This window comes from Anolis carolinensis, chromosome 6, assembly GCF_035594765.1.
Source record: "Anolis carolinensis isolate JA03-04 chromosome 6, rAnoCar3.1.pri, whole genome shotgun sequence".
In the NCBI taxonomy this organism is placed as follows: Eukaryota; Metazoa; Chordata; class Lepidosauria; order Squamata; family Dactyloidae; genus Anolis; species Anolis carolinensis.
The window spans coordinates 112,780,825-112,796,996 of record NC_085846.1 but is presented as its reverse complement, the minus strand read 5'-3'; the positions used below and the strand labels follow the sequence as shown (position 1 = coordinate 112,796,996).

Here is a 16,172-nt window from a genome sequence, read left to right as displayed (position 1 = left end):
AGTGTGCATGCTTGCAGCCTGTCTCCTCTAGAGTAGAAAGAAACCGCTTTAACGAAGCATTAAACTTGGTCTCCTCCACAGACAGAAGGAAAAGGATCGCAGAAAGAGTAACTATTCTTTTAATCCAGGTCTTAATGAAGGATATGGAAGAGGAGCCTGTTGCTGACACACAGGCTCCCTTGAAGTAAAAAAGGAAATGGTCCTAGGAACAGAAAGGGGAGCCTCGTAAGTGAGCCAGATCTAGCCACAGTTTTCGGTTAGAGACCGAAAACGGCTATCTGGCTACCCACCCGTTTTTGGGAGTCATGCGAAAACGTATATGGGAGTCTACAGGTATCTGGTCAGAAGAAATGGATTGAGGTTTAGCCAAAATGTGCAAGCCTAGTACTTTGATGAGAGCTCTCCAACAGATTTAGGTGCTGTGGCTATATTTCAGAGGAGAGAACTGGCAAAACCACATTTGAATATTTCTTGCCTAAGAAAGCTCTATAAATGACTTGATGACTTGAATTCACAGGCACAAATGTTCAAATGGGGGACCTGGCTGATGTCTCTGTGAATCTGAATGCAAATTCTGCAATTGTCTATGATACTTTGGGTCTCATATATTCATCCATCATCTGATAAAGTGCTATAGAAAATGATAATCTGAAAGTAGAAGGTTTGGGAAATCAGGCTCTCACATTCATGTCTCGAGGAGGTAGAGCCATTTTGCTATGAGCTGTCATTCTGGATTAATCAGCGATCAAAAAATAAATACTGTTTAAATCTTATTTATCAGCGAGGACTAAGTTTAAGAAGTCTAAGCTTTACAGAATCCCTGTAACAAGTCTGAACCTGTCGCCTCCCCCATCATGCAGTGTTAATCCGCAATCTTATAACAAAACAGTTTTATTCCAAATTAAATTGCTTCAATGTCTATGACATGGAAGTGTTTTTAAATAAACTTAGTAATATTAAAAACTAGATTGGGTTCAGCTCTTGGTGTGCAATAAGATGCTTTGAATCTTCATTTTTTTAAAAAAAGCTAATGCCATTACTAGTTTTGGTACTTGATTTATTAACCTAAGTGATTATCACATAATTTTTTAGCTGGTTGATAGTGGTGAAATTGTGCAGAACTAATGTCTGACATGCTCAGCCCTGAAATCAACGGGCTTAATGCCTTGCACGCAAACCACTTCAGAATGATGTTTTTAATCTTCCAAACAGTTCCTTTGCTGTCGAAGGCTTTAATGGCTGGAATCACTGGAATGCTGTGAATTTTCTGGGCTGTATAGTCATATTCCAGAAGCATTCTCTCCCAACATTTCACCCACATCTATGGCAGGCATTTTCAGAGGTGGTGAGTTCTGTTGGAAACTAGGCAAGTGGGGTTTATATATCTGTGGAATAATGTCCAGAGTGGGAGAAAGACCTCTTGTTTGTTTAAGGCAAGTGTGAATGTTGTAATTGGCCAGCTTGATTATCATTGAATAGCCTGGCAGCTTCAAAGTCTGACTGTTTCCTGCCTGGGGGAATCCTTTGTTTCTCCCACCGTGAACATTCCACAGATACATAAACCCCACTTGCCTAGTTTCCAACACCTCACAACCTCCGAGGATGCCTGCCATAGGTGTGGGGCGAAACATCAGGAGAGAATCCTTCTGGTACATGGCCATACAGCCCAGAAAACTCACAGCAACCCAGTTCCTTTGCTTTACACTTTCTGTTACCTACCTATGGCAGTATTTTCCTGGCTCCAAAAAAGGGTGTTTGCAAGATAATTCTACCCATTTAAAAATCTTGAGAGGCAGCGAGTCTCATGAAGAATTAAATGCCAGGAATAAACACCTTTTCAGGCAATTTTTTAGTCGAACTCAAGCCCATGTTACATATTTAGCAGAGTACGACAGTAGAATTCTAAAATGGTCGGACAAGTGGTCCAATCTGTCACTCAGCACTGAAGCCGACCGATTCCATTTTTAAAATGTTCCTTCCTATGTAAACTTTTAAATATATACTGCCTCGGCAGTGGTTTTAGTTGACCTTTTTTATATTTGTACTATCTTTAAAAAGGAATTTAATGGAAAGAATAATTAAAAATGTGATCTTCTAACAGCTTGGAATTGTTATTTCATTCAGCTGCATACAGAAGACTTGGACTCAGTACTTACCAATGAAACTAGTTTGGGCCAGTGGGCAGGTTACAGCCTTCTTATTCAGATAGACTTTTAAAGAAGAACATATATAAGATCAAATCAGGAGGTGTTGTGGTTTTTAGTTTTGAATACGTTTTTATGGATTTTCACTGAATTTTTAAAATACCAATGATATTTAATTCTGTTTTGATGTTTGTATATTTTAATATTTTAATTGTGTTGAAATGCTTTTAATGTAACCCACTTTGAGTATCCTTGTAGAGAGAAAAGGCGAGATATAAATAATAACAATAACAATAACAACAACAATATACATGATGCCCAATGTAAATGTCTCAAGCCATAGTTGAGAACCCAAACTTTAACTACAGAAGCTGCAATAGACTATTCATGTGTTGCCGAAGGCTTTCGTGGCCAGAATCACTGGGTTGCTTTGCGTTTTCCAGGCTCCAACAAAGGATTCCCCCAGGCAGGAAGCAGCCAAGGTCAAGGCTTCAAGGCCATTCAGTACTAATCAAGGTGGCCAATTGTAACATTCACACTTGCCTCAAGTAGACAAGAGTTCTTTCTCCCACCTTGGACATTATTCCATAGATATATAAGCCCCACTTGCCTAGTTTCCAACAGGCCTCACAACCTCTGAGGATGCCTGTTATAGGTGTGGGTGAAACATCATGAGAGAATGCTTCTGGAACATGGCCATACAGTCCGGAAAACTCACAGCAATTCATGGTTTAATGTTTATCATCTGCTTTTCATTTTATTCTCCCTAATTATCTCAGCACATCTGATCCTATAAACAAATAAAGACACCCTTCAGTTACCAAATCATCTAGCAAAGGAGCCTCTTTTTACAGAGTCATTTTATACCTGGCCTTCCCCCTTTTCTCCTTTTTTGTCTAGCTAGATCTGTTTAGTAGTGTTGGCATTGGGAGGCTAGGAAGGAAGACTGGCATAGACTTTGTGTTGAGCTGCAGTAGTGTGACTGTGATAAACAATGTGAGTAAACAAGGTTTGAAATAGGAAAAAGTGGAATCATTCCTTAGCCAGTCTTTACTGTGTGCATGAACAGCAAATCAGAAAGAGAGGGTGACAGCAGATAAGCATAGATCTATAAGTTTAACCTTCAAAATGAAAGTGATAAGGGAAGTAGAGGAATAAACAAACCACCCCAAATGCAATTTGGAGACAGCCTTCTAATGGTACCCAGAAGATTCAAATAGGGTTTTTTTTCTTATTTATGCAAAGCTTACCTAACCTGGTTGCTTTTATTTCATGTGGGCATATTGCTGGTTTTGGATAAAAACTTTGTTGAATCATGCTGAACTTCTTTTCGTTTTTATTGTGTTGGAACCTTTCTCTAGTCTTTCCATGTAATTTCTGCCTCCGGCATCAAATTTCCTATTAAAGTAATGCTGAGTTACCTGTACTTCTTTCCAGCTACTAACACTGATCTTGCTTCCTCTACAGGTTCTGTTCTGGATGTTATTAAACACATTGTGGCAAAAGGGGAACATAAGAACGGAGTCTTGGATGAACCGGTAATAGCTACAATCCTGAGGGAAGTGTTGGAAGGACTGGAATACTTGCATAAAAACGGGCAAATCCACAGGTACCTCTTTGACTATTACATTTATAACTTTTCGTTTACTTACACTTCTAATTAAGCCAAAGTGATTCACAATCTGTCTTCTTTGCAAGATAGGTTATATTTATTCCTGTCTGCCTTACAACCACAAATCACAGGGTTGAAATATCGTGGGACTGTTGCTCTCCTTGGCTTAGAAAATATGCTTCTATTAAAACAGCCTTCATTGTCTTTGATGCAGCATCACACTGCTGTCTTATGTTCAGTTTGTTAACAATAATCCCCAAATTCTTTTCACAAGTTATATTGATAGACCATGTATCCATCATCCTATACATATGTAATTTTTTGTCATGTTAGTGTCTGTGACTGACAAAGTTTGAGCTAGTATTCAAATCCAGACTTCCAGTTGTTCTGAAACTTGATAATCTGTGCTTTAAATCCACTTATTCTGTTGCATTTTGCCCTTGTGGTTGTAATTCCTTCTCACGGAGGCTGCATCTTCCAAACGGTGCTTCAGCCTGACCTGGGAAGTGACTAGGTATACTCAGCTCCATCTGTGAGCCTCTTCTCCTGATGTTTAAATATTTATTTTTATGCCAGTTATTTTCCCTAAAAGTAGCATGTGCGGTTAAAGTGAGAAATAACATACAGCATGATATAAAATCAGATTGACAAGAGATAGCAACATCCAAGCACTGGGATTCAGGTTGTCTTTGTCCAGAGTATTCAGATGAACGTCAGTCCTTCAATCTTCTACCGTACAACTGTATCAGTCACACGCGATGCTGTCTATGCATTTTTGCTCCCAGATAGTGAGTCAGATGGGAAAGTGCAAAGTAATTGCACCTAATCCTCTTTGACTTAAAGGGTCTGCTCTCACAAGATATTTTGCTCAACATATAAGCATTTCTGCAAGCCTTCTACAGACACACATTAATGCGGCCACCCATGAAGTATGCATGAACCAAGTGTTCATGGAGGTTAATCAGCAGCAGACTTGTCTGTTGTCTGGAAAACATTGAGCTGTTTTTTTTCTATTACATTTTTGCAGCTGTTTTTGTGTACCTTCATGTTGTTTCTGACCTATTGATCTTATGACGAACCAATATTAGGATTTTCTCGGCAAGACCTTTTCAGAAGGGCTTTGCCTTCCTCTGAGGCTGAGAAAGTTGGACTTGCGCAGAGTCACTCGATTTCCATAATTGAAAGGGGATCTGAAACTTGTTGTAGTCCAGCACTATGCCGTGCTGGCTCACTGTTTTGCATACTGTATCATTATCAAAAAGTATTTTCCAATAGCTAGACGTTGTTGAAATAAATAATAAAGGAGAAAACAAATCAACCAGATCTACCCTGTTTCCCTGAAAATATTTCTAAAATGGGAATGTTTTCCTTCATACAGGACTGGCCAGCAGCCATTCCTGTGATCAGAACAGAAATTCTCTCCATCATCTTTGCATTTAAAATTACTACTAGAGGTATTCACAATCATCTGGTTAATGTATTAATGCATTTGTCCATGCAGAGATGTTCCCAAAGTCAGCTGCTACTATGTAGAGACATATTTTGAACCAGTGCCAAATAAAAGTTGGTTTAAGGGTACATTGGCTGTCAGCTTAGCAGTGGAGCAAAATACGAAGAGAGAAGTGAACAGAAGGGTTTTGTGGCCCATAGGAAGAAATTAGATCCAAGAAGCTGGTCCAAGTGAGCATAATAAAGGGATTGTTCAGTTCCCTCACAGTGGAAGACTTGAGTCATAGATCACACCTTTGGTAGAAAGGCAGCCCAGTACAATTAGAGGCATGGTGTGAGCAGCAGGATGAATGCAGTTTGCACATCTGTCCAGATTTGGCACTCATCTTATTGGCAGAGAAGGAAGGGAGTGATTTCTGGAGTCTTTTTTAGTTATGGTATGTCATAGGCCAGGAGAGAGGAAGAAGATGGGTCAGGTCAGGCTGTGACTGAAAATTGGCAGGAGCTTCATGAGATAGTTATGTGACATTAGATCAGTGGTTCTCAGCCTGGGGTCTCTAGATGATTTTGGCTTTCAACTTCCAGAAATCCTAAACTGGTAAATTGGCTGGGATTTCTGGGAGTTGTAGGCCAAAAACATCTGGGGATCCCAGGTTGAGAACCACTGCATTAGATCTTGTAGAATAGATTGTTTTACTTTACCAGTGGTTCCCAACCTTTGGTCATCCAAGTGTTTTGGACTTCTGAAATCTCAACCATCCCACCCTGGACATTCCACAGATATATAAACCTTACTTGCCTAGTTTCCAACAGATCTCACAACCTCTGAGGATGCCTGCCATAGATGTGAGTGAAATATCAGGAGAGAAGGCTTCTGGAACATGATCATACAGCCTAGAAAACTCACAGCAACCCGTCTTAGCAGCTGTTAGGAATTATGAGAGCTGAAGTCCTAAACACCTGGAGGACCAAATGTTGAGAACCACTGCTTTAAACAGTGGCATATTTTAATAAATAAGGAAGGTTGAATTTCCCTTCTCTGAAATACTTGGGACCAGAAGTGTTTTGGATGTAGGGTTTTGTTTTGCACATACATACATAGTGGGAAAAAGATTGGGGGAAAGGGGCTAGTTACACCTCCAGTAGCTATTGAGTTTTTTTTTATTCCAGGAGCCCTTAAAAGGGAAAAGAATACAGGAGGATGGGCTCTGTAAAAGGGAGATGATACTTCTCTGACTATCAACACATTTTGTGCCCTTTTTGCAAAGTAACTGGGAAAGGAGGGGAAAACGCTTCCCCATCATCACTCCCTGGGAGTCATTTTCATTCTCACCGGTCTGAATAAAGGCATCAGTCAATAGGGTTGCTGTGTACTAACCCTTGCTATTGTTTCCTAGATTGCTATCATTTACTTCTGAAAAGTGAGCACACACGTATCTGAGATACCTACTTTTTGCAAGGAGCTTGTGTAAGCTTCCCCTTTCTCCCCTTTTGTTTTTCCGCAATCAATGCTCCTTGAGTTAAAACTCAGCAGGCCCTGGATGTGTGACTTAGTCCCCTTTCCCCAAAGGCAAAAAGTTCAGGTTTTAGATTTCTAAATAATGAAAACTCAACTTGTAATGAGTTAATGAACTGTTAATAATAACGTAGCAAGCAAGTTATCTGTGGTTAAAAATGCTCCCTCCCTTTAGTCTCTCTCCTTTCATTTCAGAAATTCAACATTCAAACTGCACAGAGTTGGAAAAATCTCTGCAACAATCTCTCTCTGTCTCTGAGGGGGGGTTGAAGGCCTCCGGAAGTGTAGGAATATAACCCGGCTGTTCTACAGGAGTCTGGCTTTGTGTTTCTGGGATGCTGAGTAATGCTTTGACATGATTGCTCCCAGATGTTGTGGTTTCTGTTTTTGTTAAAGAGGAAAAAAAATTGCTCCGCACAGGAATTGCTATGGAGACATCCAGTGCTGTAATTCTTGTGTGTTAGCAACTGCCCCCTATGTGATTCTTCTTCTCCCCGTTTTCCTTCCAGTGCTGGGAATGTTTTTGCTTCAGTGGAACTGTAAGAGGAGAAATCCAGTGGGAACCAGACAGGTCAGGAGAAAAGAGAGAGAGAGAGAGTTTGACATTTGGGGCCCAGTCTCTCCTGCTTGTTGATCCAAGGCCGTGAGAAGCAGGAATTGATTGAAACGTGCTATTGATTGACAGCCCTCTTGTTACTGATACGAAGTCTTAAAGGCCCTTAACTAGAAATATTTGGATGGGTATTTATTTCCAGATTCTTTATTTCTGTGGAGCAGATTTCCTTTCCCTCCACACATGTATAAGGCAGTATAAGACATATTCATGCTTCACCATGGAGAAGGCTAACCTAATTCTCTTTTCTGGATAGGGTTGGGTATGATAAAGGCCGTAATGTAGAGGATCACAACTCATGTGGAAGGGCCGAGGTTCAATCTCTAATATTTTCAGTTAAAGGAATGGATACCAGTAAGTCGCAAGGAAAAGCTCTTTCTGCCTGAAATCCCAGTGAGCTGTTGCCAAGCAGAGAAAAGCTGACCATACTCTGTGGTTACGTCATCTGATCTAGGATAAGCAGAACCTTTGTAAATTTCACGTCCTAGAGTAGTCATGGTTTTCTATTCAGATTGGTTTTAAATACTAGTTAAACAGGAATCTTGCTTAACCAGTTGGGACTGGGAGAATCCACTTCTCCTAGATACGGGAAGGGGGTCATAACAGGTGATCTTGCGGTTCACTAGGCATTTGATTGTCTGTTAGTACTATCCTTGCTCAACTGCATTCTGAAGTCATGCTGTAACACCTGGATAGGTGTGTGTACCTTGTACTTCTGTAGCATTTCCAGAAATAACAGACTTTGGAAGCCAGTGTAGTGTAGTAGTTTGAGTTTTGTATTAGGGTTCTAGAAGACATGGCTTTGAGTTGTTGTTACAGCTATGGAAACCCATTGGATGATATTGGGCAAGTCACACTGTCCTAGCAATGGTAAACATCCTCCAAAGATTTCTTGCCAGGAAAACTCTAGGGGATGGTTCCTGTAAATCAAAGTTGACTTAAAGTAATATAACAACGGCAGCAACAAACTTTGGTCTTGTATGCAGGTGTTTTACCTCTTGTTACTCTTCAAACCAAGCTTCATTGCTCCTTTCCCTTGACCTTTAGTGTGACAAAGAGCCAGACAACATTACTTCCTTTTCTCATTTAATGTTAATTCAGTTCACTGTAGAGTTGCCCAGGAGGATCTAGAACAGGCATGGGCAAACTTGAAATTGTGGGAGTTGAGGTCCAAAACACCTGGAGGGCCGAAGTCTGCCCATGCCCGATCTAGAGATTCCTAAAGAGAACTGAAATTGACCATCAGGTTGTCCTGGAAGACCAAAAGCAAGCACTTTTCCAAAAATCTCTAAGTCCTCTAGAACAATTCTGTCGTCAATTAGCAGCAGAGGTTTATCCTGGAGAGCCAAGAGATTCCTAGAGATAACACTGCTCTAGGACTCTCAATGTTCTCCAGAATGATTCTATGATTAACTTCCAACAGAAGAGTCACCCTGGAGGACCTAGAAATTCCTAGAGCAGTGCTATCTCGGGTTAAAAAGGTGTTTTTTAAAATTTTTTTGGGAGTTTTCCACTTTAGTGGGGGTTCTGCATCCTGCAAAATTGGAGGGCCTACTGTATTGTTTGGTGTTATATATTGTTGAAAGAAAAGGACGTTAGAAATGTGGCATATAAAACCAGATGAAACAACCAAGAAATGGTTAGGACTCATGTTCTTGGAGACCAAAACTCACTAAGAACCAAGTGTTTCTTGTCTACACATAAGTGCAATAGAATGGTAAATGAGTGAGATACAAAGGTTAGAAACTGAATTCACTGTGTTATAAATGAGTGTATGGATTGATGGGAGGTAAAGTGGGGCCGGAAGCTTGGCACAGTTTCCAACGCCTAAATTGAGTCATATTGTTTTACAGTTCCTACAAATTGTCTTTTCATGTACAGGCCTCATTGACGGCCCCCACGTGCGCAGACTGCTTAGACAATGCATAGGAAGATGGATCGTGTGTTTCCGGATTTACTGTAATTAGGAGCGCATTAACCTTTTGTTGCTTTAGCAATAATGTTCAGGGACCCCAGGGTGCCATTTGCTCAGCCATTAAGTATGTAATGGAACAAATTATATCTTTGCACTATAAATAGCATTTTAAAAAAACCCAACAACCCGTATGTCCTGCATTTGCGTTGTGCTTTTGGTGTGCTTTCCGGGATCAGAGTGCAAAACGGTTAATAGGTTTTTAGTGCCTGCTGGAGGTAGTTCATTACAGTCCTTTTTGGTTACGATTACAGTTATGATGAAGAGCTGGCTTGCAGTTATAAAGCTGCCATGGATAGCAAAATAACCGAGTGTACAGTATACTGATTAGAAGGAGGGATTATAGAAGGAGAGGTGGGCTTACGTTTGTTATACCAAGATAGCCAATGTTAGTTTCAGAGCTTGGGGGCAAAATGGAGCTGGAAAAATTTCATTCTTGGAGTCTATGTCTCAAAATCCCCTACCTGGCAAGGCCAGATATACAGAAATTAATATTCGTGGTAGTGCAACTGGATATTAAATTATTATTAATACTGACTTAATTCGTTCTTTAAAAAAACAAATTAATTATTTAAATAAAATTCATTACAATAATGGTTTAGTTTGTTTGTTTTGTTGGGATGATGCTGGTGGAAGGGAGGAATTTACACTGCCAAACATGGCTTGAAGCTGTAGAAACAGCATTTGTTTGCCCCCAGTGCAAGAATTTAAGTACTGTTTTCTTATAACATAGTGGGTGCTCACAACCCAGAATCAAAGGAGGCACCATGGGTCCTTTTAGATTCTCATAATTGTAAGACGCCATTGATTGCAAGATGAACCCTAATTTCAGTACCACCAGCACCACCAAAAATACATAAGAAAGACTGGAGATTCTAAGATTTACCCCATTTTTAGAGATGCTTATTATATATAGGAAATAAGGTGCGTCTTAGAATTGAAGAAATACAGTATACAATGATAGTGTTGTTATAGTGTTTTAACTGCCACGGTTCCATCCTATGTAGTCCTGGAATTAACGGTTTAGAAAGGGACATTTAGTAGGAATCTCAAGCCTGAATACACCAAAGGCACCAGATCTTCTCTGATCTTGAAAGTTAAGCAGGGGCAGCTGTTGTCACTATTTGAATGGGAGCTTGCCAATGAATACCAAACCCTCTAGGCTTAATTTCAGAAGAAGGATTTGGCAAAACCACCTTGGATTATTATTGCCTAAGAAAATTTGGTGAAATTAATGGAGTCCCTGTAAGAACCAACTTGAAGAGACACATATTGAGGATTTTTGGACAGAGCAGTCTAGTGACTTGTTGTTGTTCTTTTGTGCGTTCATGCTATTATTGAACTATGGCAGCTCTAATGGATGCCTATCATTGGCAAAAGTTATTCCAAACAGGCTTGTCTTTGCTTTCCTCTGAGGCTGAGAGAACATGACTTGCCCAAGGTGTCACGACCCAGGCTACAGAGCACCAATAACCATACGCAGAGGCCAGATTCTATCTAATATCTTTATTAAGGAAATATATAAAGTTAGTAAAAGCAAATGTAAAAGTTAGTCCAGAAGCAGACCTTTCAGGAAAGGTCAAAATTAGTCCAAAGAAATAATGTCCAATATGAAATATTAAGGTCCAAAGTTGTAATCCAATAACCGAAACACTCACTTTGCCAGGCAAAGTGAGGGGAGATGACAAGGTCCTTTAGTCCATGAACTTGAGCAAGGCTAGGAAATAACTTGATACTTGAAACAAGGCTTGAAACGTGGAACAAGGTAACGAGGAACAAGAACAAGGTCCGTGGAATAACTTGGTAAAATCCGTGAAACAAGGCAAGGGTTAGTCCTGGGAACAAGGCAAGATCCGTAGGTAAACAAAGGCTGGGAAACAGGAGCGGAGGCTGGAAACAAGGCAAGGCTTGAGCAGGAACGAGGCTTGAATCGGAGCGCGCTGTCCAGACACAACTCGCTCCGGAGGCTGACGAATTGACTCCGCGAAGTTACTACGCGGGTAAAACACCTATATAGAGTCTAACTTTCCCGCCGAAGCAGTTCTCTGGGAACCAGAAACGAAAGCTAAACTCTGAGACCAGATGTCTGACTCCTTAAAGGTTCTCACGAAAAGCAGACTTAATTGGGTACATTCTTAGCTGCTATCCTCGCACTCCTGCGCGAAGCTGCTTCCAAACCCCTCTGTTGTTTACAAAACTCATGGCGAGAGAACACGGGAGATGTAGGCTCAGGGTTTGTTTGACATACTTCTGGGACACAACTTTCTTGCAGGTGCAAGGTTCCCAGATCTGCCTGGGAAAGATCTGGCTGAGAAGATTCCAGTTCTGACTGGGAAGGTAAAAAACCCAAGTTTTCTTCTTCATCAGGCATTACAATGTCATGAGCAGGACTACAAGGCCCATGAGTCATCACACTATCCCCCTCCTCAAGGCCCCTCCCAAACTGGGACTCTCTCCCCGAGGCGCGAGGTCGTGGCTTGGCGGGATAGGTCTGATGAAAGCGACGGGTTAGATCAGGAGCATGGACTGTGGAGGCGTCTTCCCAAGAGCGTTCCTCAGGGCCAAAACCCACCCAGTCAATGAGATATTGCAGGCGGCGGCGGTGAAAGCGAGAATCTAAAATGTCCTGAACCTCGAACTCGTCCTCCCCATCCACCAAAATAGGGACGGGGGCCGGCCGGTCTACATCTGGCCGCACACCATCCGCCGGAAGGAGCAGGGAGCGGTGAAACACTGGGTGAATGCGCATTGAACGTGGAAGTTGGAGTTTGAAAGTCACGGGGTTTAATTGCGCCATCACTGGATAGGGGCCAATGAAACGGGCATCTAACTTCCGGCAAGGGCGGTGGGAGGGCAAAAAGCGAGTGGACAGAAAAACCCGATCTCCTACCTTGATTTCGGGGCCCGGCTGGCGATGTTTGTCCGCGTGACGTTTATAGTCCTCCTTGGCTTGTTCCAGTTGCTGGAGCAAAAGTTGTTGCACCGCTGTGAGTTCCTGCAGCCAATCTTCTGCTGCGGGAACTTCTGAAGTTTCAATGACAGGGGGAAAGAAACGTGGATGGAAGCCGTAGTTTGCAAAGAACGGCGTTTCTTTTGTAGAAGCCTGGACTCCATTGTTGTAGGCAAATTCCGACAGTGGTAACAGAGAAGCCCAATTGTCCTGTTGGTAGTTTACATAACAGCGAAGGTACTGTTCCAAAGTGGCATTGGTGCGCTCCGTTTGCCCATCCGTTTGGGGATGATGAGCTGAAGATAAACGAGAGTCTATGCCCAATAGTTTTTGTAGTGCCTTCCAGAAACGAGAGGTGAATTGGGATCCACGGTCTGTGACCAAACTCTTGGGCAATCCATGTAGTCTGAAAACATGTTGGAGGAATAAATCTGCAGTCTCTTGGGCCGTGGGAAGACCTTCACAGGGAATGAAATGGGCTAACTTGGTGAAAAGGTCCACCACCACTAGGATCGTGGTGAATCCACAGGAAGGTGGTAAGTCAGTGATAAAATCCGCAGAAATTATTTCCCATGGGCGAGATGGGTTAGGAAGGGGGTGTAGAAGCCCTGAGGGCTTCTCCCTTCTTATCTTGGAGCGCTGGCATACTGGGCAGGTGTTAACATATTTTTCCACATCCTTGCGGATCTTGGGCCACCAGAAATCTCTTAGGATCAAATGCATGGTTTTAAATAGTCCGAAATGCCCTGCTGGTTTGCAGTCATGACACAGACGAAGTGCTTTTTCCCTGCCCGGTCCGGGTGGGATATAAACATGATTTCTATAGCAAAGCAGTCCATCTTTAAGCGAAAAGGGAAAATGCAGACCTTGACGAAGTTGGTCCTGCGCCCAGGCATCTGCTTGCTGACTAGCCCTGATTTCTTGAGCACAGATGGGCCCTGGAGTAGAGGGAGTTGAATCAATGGGAGTGGATTTGGTGTTCCCCACTGTGAGCGTGGCAAAGTTCTCGGGTTGTAGTAGTTGGGATTCAAAGATCTCCTTGCGTCCTGCAGCGTATTCCGGTTTACGTGACAGGGCGTCTGCTTGCTTGGTTTGGGCTGGGGTCACATAATGAATCTGGAAGTTGAAACGTTCAAAGAATAAAGCCCAACGTTGCTGCCTCTGATTTAGCTTGCGGGCAGTTCTTAGATGTTCTAGATTCCGATGATCAGTGTGGACTTCAATGGGAAATTTGGCCCCTTCTAGCCAATGTCTCCAAGTTTCAAAAGCTGCCTTTATGGCTAATAGTTCTTTTTCCCAAATGGTATAGTTCCTCTCTGGTGCGGTTAGTTGACGAGAATAATAGGCACAAGGATGAAGGTGATCTCCCACCGGTTGTAGGAGCACAGCCCCAATTGCCACATCAGAGGCGTCCGCTTGCACCACAAAAAGGGTTTCAGGATCTGGATGCTGAAGGATTGGCTGGGATGTGAATAATTTCTTTAGTTGCTGGAACCCTTTCTCTGCTTGATCAGTCCAGCGGAAGGGCTGTTTTCCACGGATGCAGCTAGTGATTGGGTCAGACCAGCGGGCAAAATCTGGAATGAACTTGCGGTAGTAGTTCGCGAACCCCAAGAATCGCTGCACCTCCTTCTTGTTAGTTGGCGCCCGCCATTCCAATACTGCGGAAACCTTGGCTGGATCCATGGAGAGCCCTAGAGGCGAGATACGGTATCCAAGGAAATCTACCTCTTGTAGATCAAAAGCGCATTTTTCCAGCTTGGCATAAAGTCCATGATCCCGCAATCGTTGTAACACCATTTTGACGTGGTTCTCATGTTCTGATTGTGATCTAGAAAACACCAAAAAATCGTCCAGGTAGATTATCAAGAACCTATCTAGATAGTCCTGGAAAATGTCATTGACAAAATGCTGGAACGTTGCGGGAGCTCCACATAATCCATAATTCATAACTCGGGATTCGAATAATCCGAATTTAGTCTGGAAGGCGGTCTTCCACTCGTCCCCTTCTCTGATGCGAACTAAGTTGTAAGCTCCCCGAAGATCCAGCTTGGTGTAAACCTTGGCTCCTCGAAGTCGGTCTAGTAGATCCGAGATTAAGGGCAGGGGGTAGCTGTTCCGCTTGGTGATATTATTCAATGCTCTGTAGTCCACCACCAAGCGTAATTCCCCTGACTTCTTCTTCACAAACATCACTGGGGAGGCGGCTGGGGATTGAGAGGGTCTGATGAATCCCTTGCGAAGGTTTGTCTCTATGAATTCCCTGAGAGCTTCTTGCTCTGGTTCAGTCAGGGAGTAGAGATGCCCTCGCGGGATCGGGGCCCCCTCCACCAAGTCAATGGCACAGTCATAAGGTCTATGTGGGGGTAACCTTTCGGCTTCTTTTTCATTGAATACATCCCAATACTCGGAGTACTTCTTTGGCAAGGTGATAATGGGCTCGGTGTCTGTGGCATGGCAGACCTTGGCTACGAGGCAATGATTTTGGCAGTACTTTGAAGCAAACTGCAGTTCTCTGTTGGACCAGGAGATGCTTGGGTCATGAAGTGTCAGCCATGGAATCCCCAAAATCACAGGGAAATGGGGAACCTCAGTAACAAAGAAGGAAATCTCTTCCATATGTTCCCTTATCCACATCCTGGTGGGTTCCGACCACTGGCTTACGGGGCCCGTCTTGAGAGGGCGACCATCAATGGCTTGCACCACACGGGCATTCTTGAAGTCATGATATTGTAATCCCAGAGAGTCGGCATACTCTCTATCAATGAAATTGTTGGTAGCTCCTGAGTCTATCATGGCGTGGATCATGACGGGTCCCCTTTTTGCTGACCATAAGGTGACCACTAGAAGGAACAGGACCCCGGTTGGCGGCTCTTGAACGGGTTTCTTGACCGGGTTGGCGAGCCTCTCTACGCCCGGTCGTTGGCTTCCCCCGCCGGCTGTGTGCCAGCCGCCTCAGACGCCTTCGTCTCCGTGGAGGACGCCGCCGCAAGACGGGCGGCGGGCTTCCCTTTGGCTGGGCACTCTCTGGCGAAGTGGCCCCCATTCCCGCAATACCAGCAGAGATTTAGGCGTTGGCGGCGGGCCTTCTCGGCGGCATCTAATCTGGGACGCACATTGCCCAACTGCATCGGCACCTCCTCGCTCCCTCTGGGGTATGGGGATGGTGGTGGGGGTCTCCACACTGGACGCGGCTGAACGCTGGCGGGAGCGGAGGGTTTTGCCCCAGCTCTACCGCTCTGGCCTCGGACCCACTGTTTTCTGTTGGCAATCATGACTTCAGCCCGTAAACATTGATCGATGAGTGCTTCCAGCGTTTGGGGAGGATCCACCTTGGAGATTTCCTCCAGCATTTCAATGTTGAGACCCTCCCGAAATTGTCCTCTGAGGGCAACATCGTTCCAGCCGGTGTTGTGGGCCAGCACTCGGAACTCGGCTATGTACTGAGACATGGGTCTGTCTCCTTGGAAGAGGCGGCGGAGTTTGTGCCCGGCGGCCTCCAAATTGTCCTCGATTCCCCAGGTCGCCTTAAGGTGGTCCAAGAAATGTTGCGCTGACCTTAGATGTGGGGAGGCTTGGTCGAACAGAGCCGTCGCCCAGTTAGCCGCTGGCCCGTCTAGGAGACTGTAAATCCACGCCACCTTGATGTCTTCCTGGGGAAACTCGGCAACACGGGCCTCTAGATAAGCTTGGCATTGGCGACGGAAAACATGAACCTTAGAAGCTTCTCCAGTAAACTTGGTTGGCAACGCCATGGCCGGAAGACGGATTCCGCGTTCCTTCAAACCCTTTATTTCCCCATCCTGTGCATTGAGCTTATCACGGATTCGGTCCACCTCATCCTTGTCGATGGTGTAGGTAATCGGCTGGCCGCTCGGCCCAGGTACGGTTCCGGTAGACATTCTGGCCGAGGTTA

General features: G+C 43.8%; 1 protein-coding gene across 1 annotated transcript in view; it reads left to right on the top strand.

The window, feature by feature from the left end:
• oxsr1 (oxidative stress responsive kinase 1) overlaps positions 1–16,172 on the top strand; it is a 93,621-nt gene that overhangs the window by 42,964 nt on the left and 34,485 nt on the right. Inside the window, exon 4 of the mRNA XM_008112201.2 lies at positions 3,612–3,753. Within this exon, the coding sequence (XP_008110408.1) occupies positions 3,612–3,753 (142 nt within the window). The remainder of the gene's footprint in view (positions 1–3,611; positions 3,754–16,172) is intronic.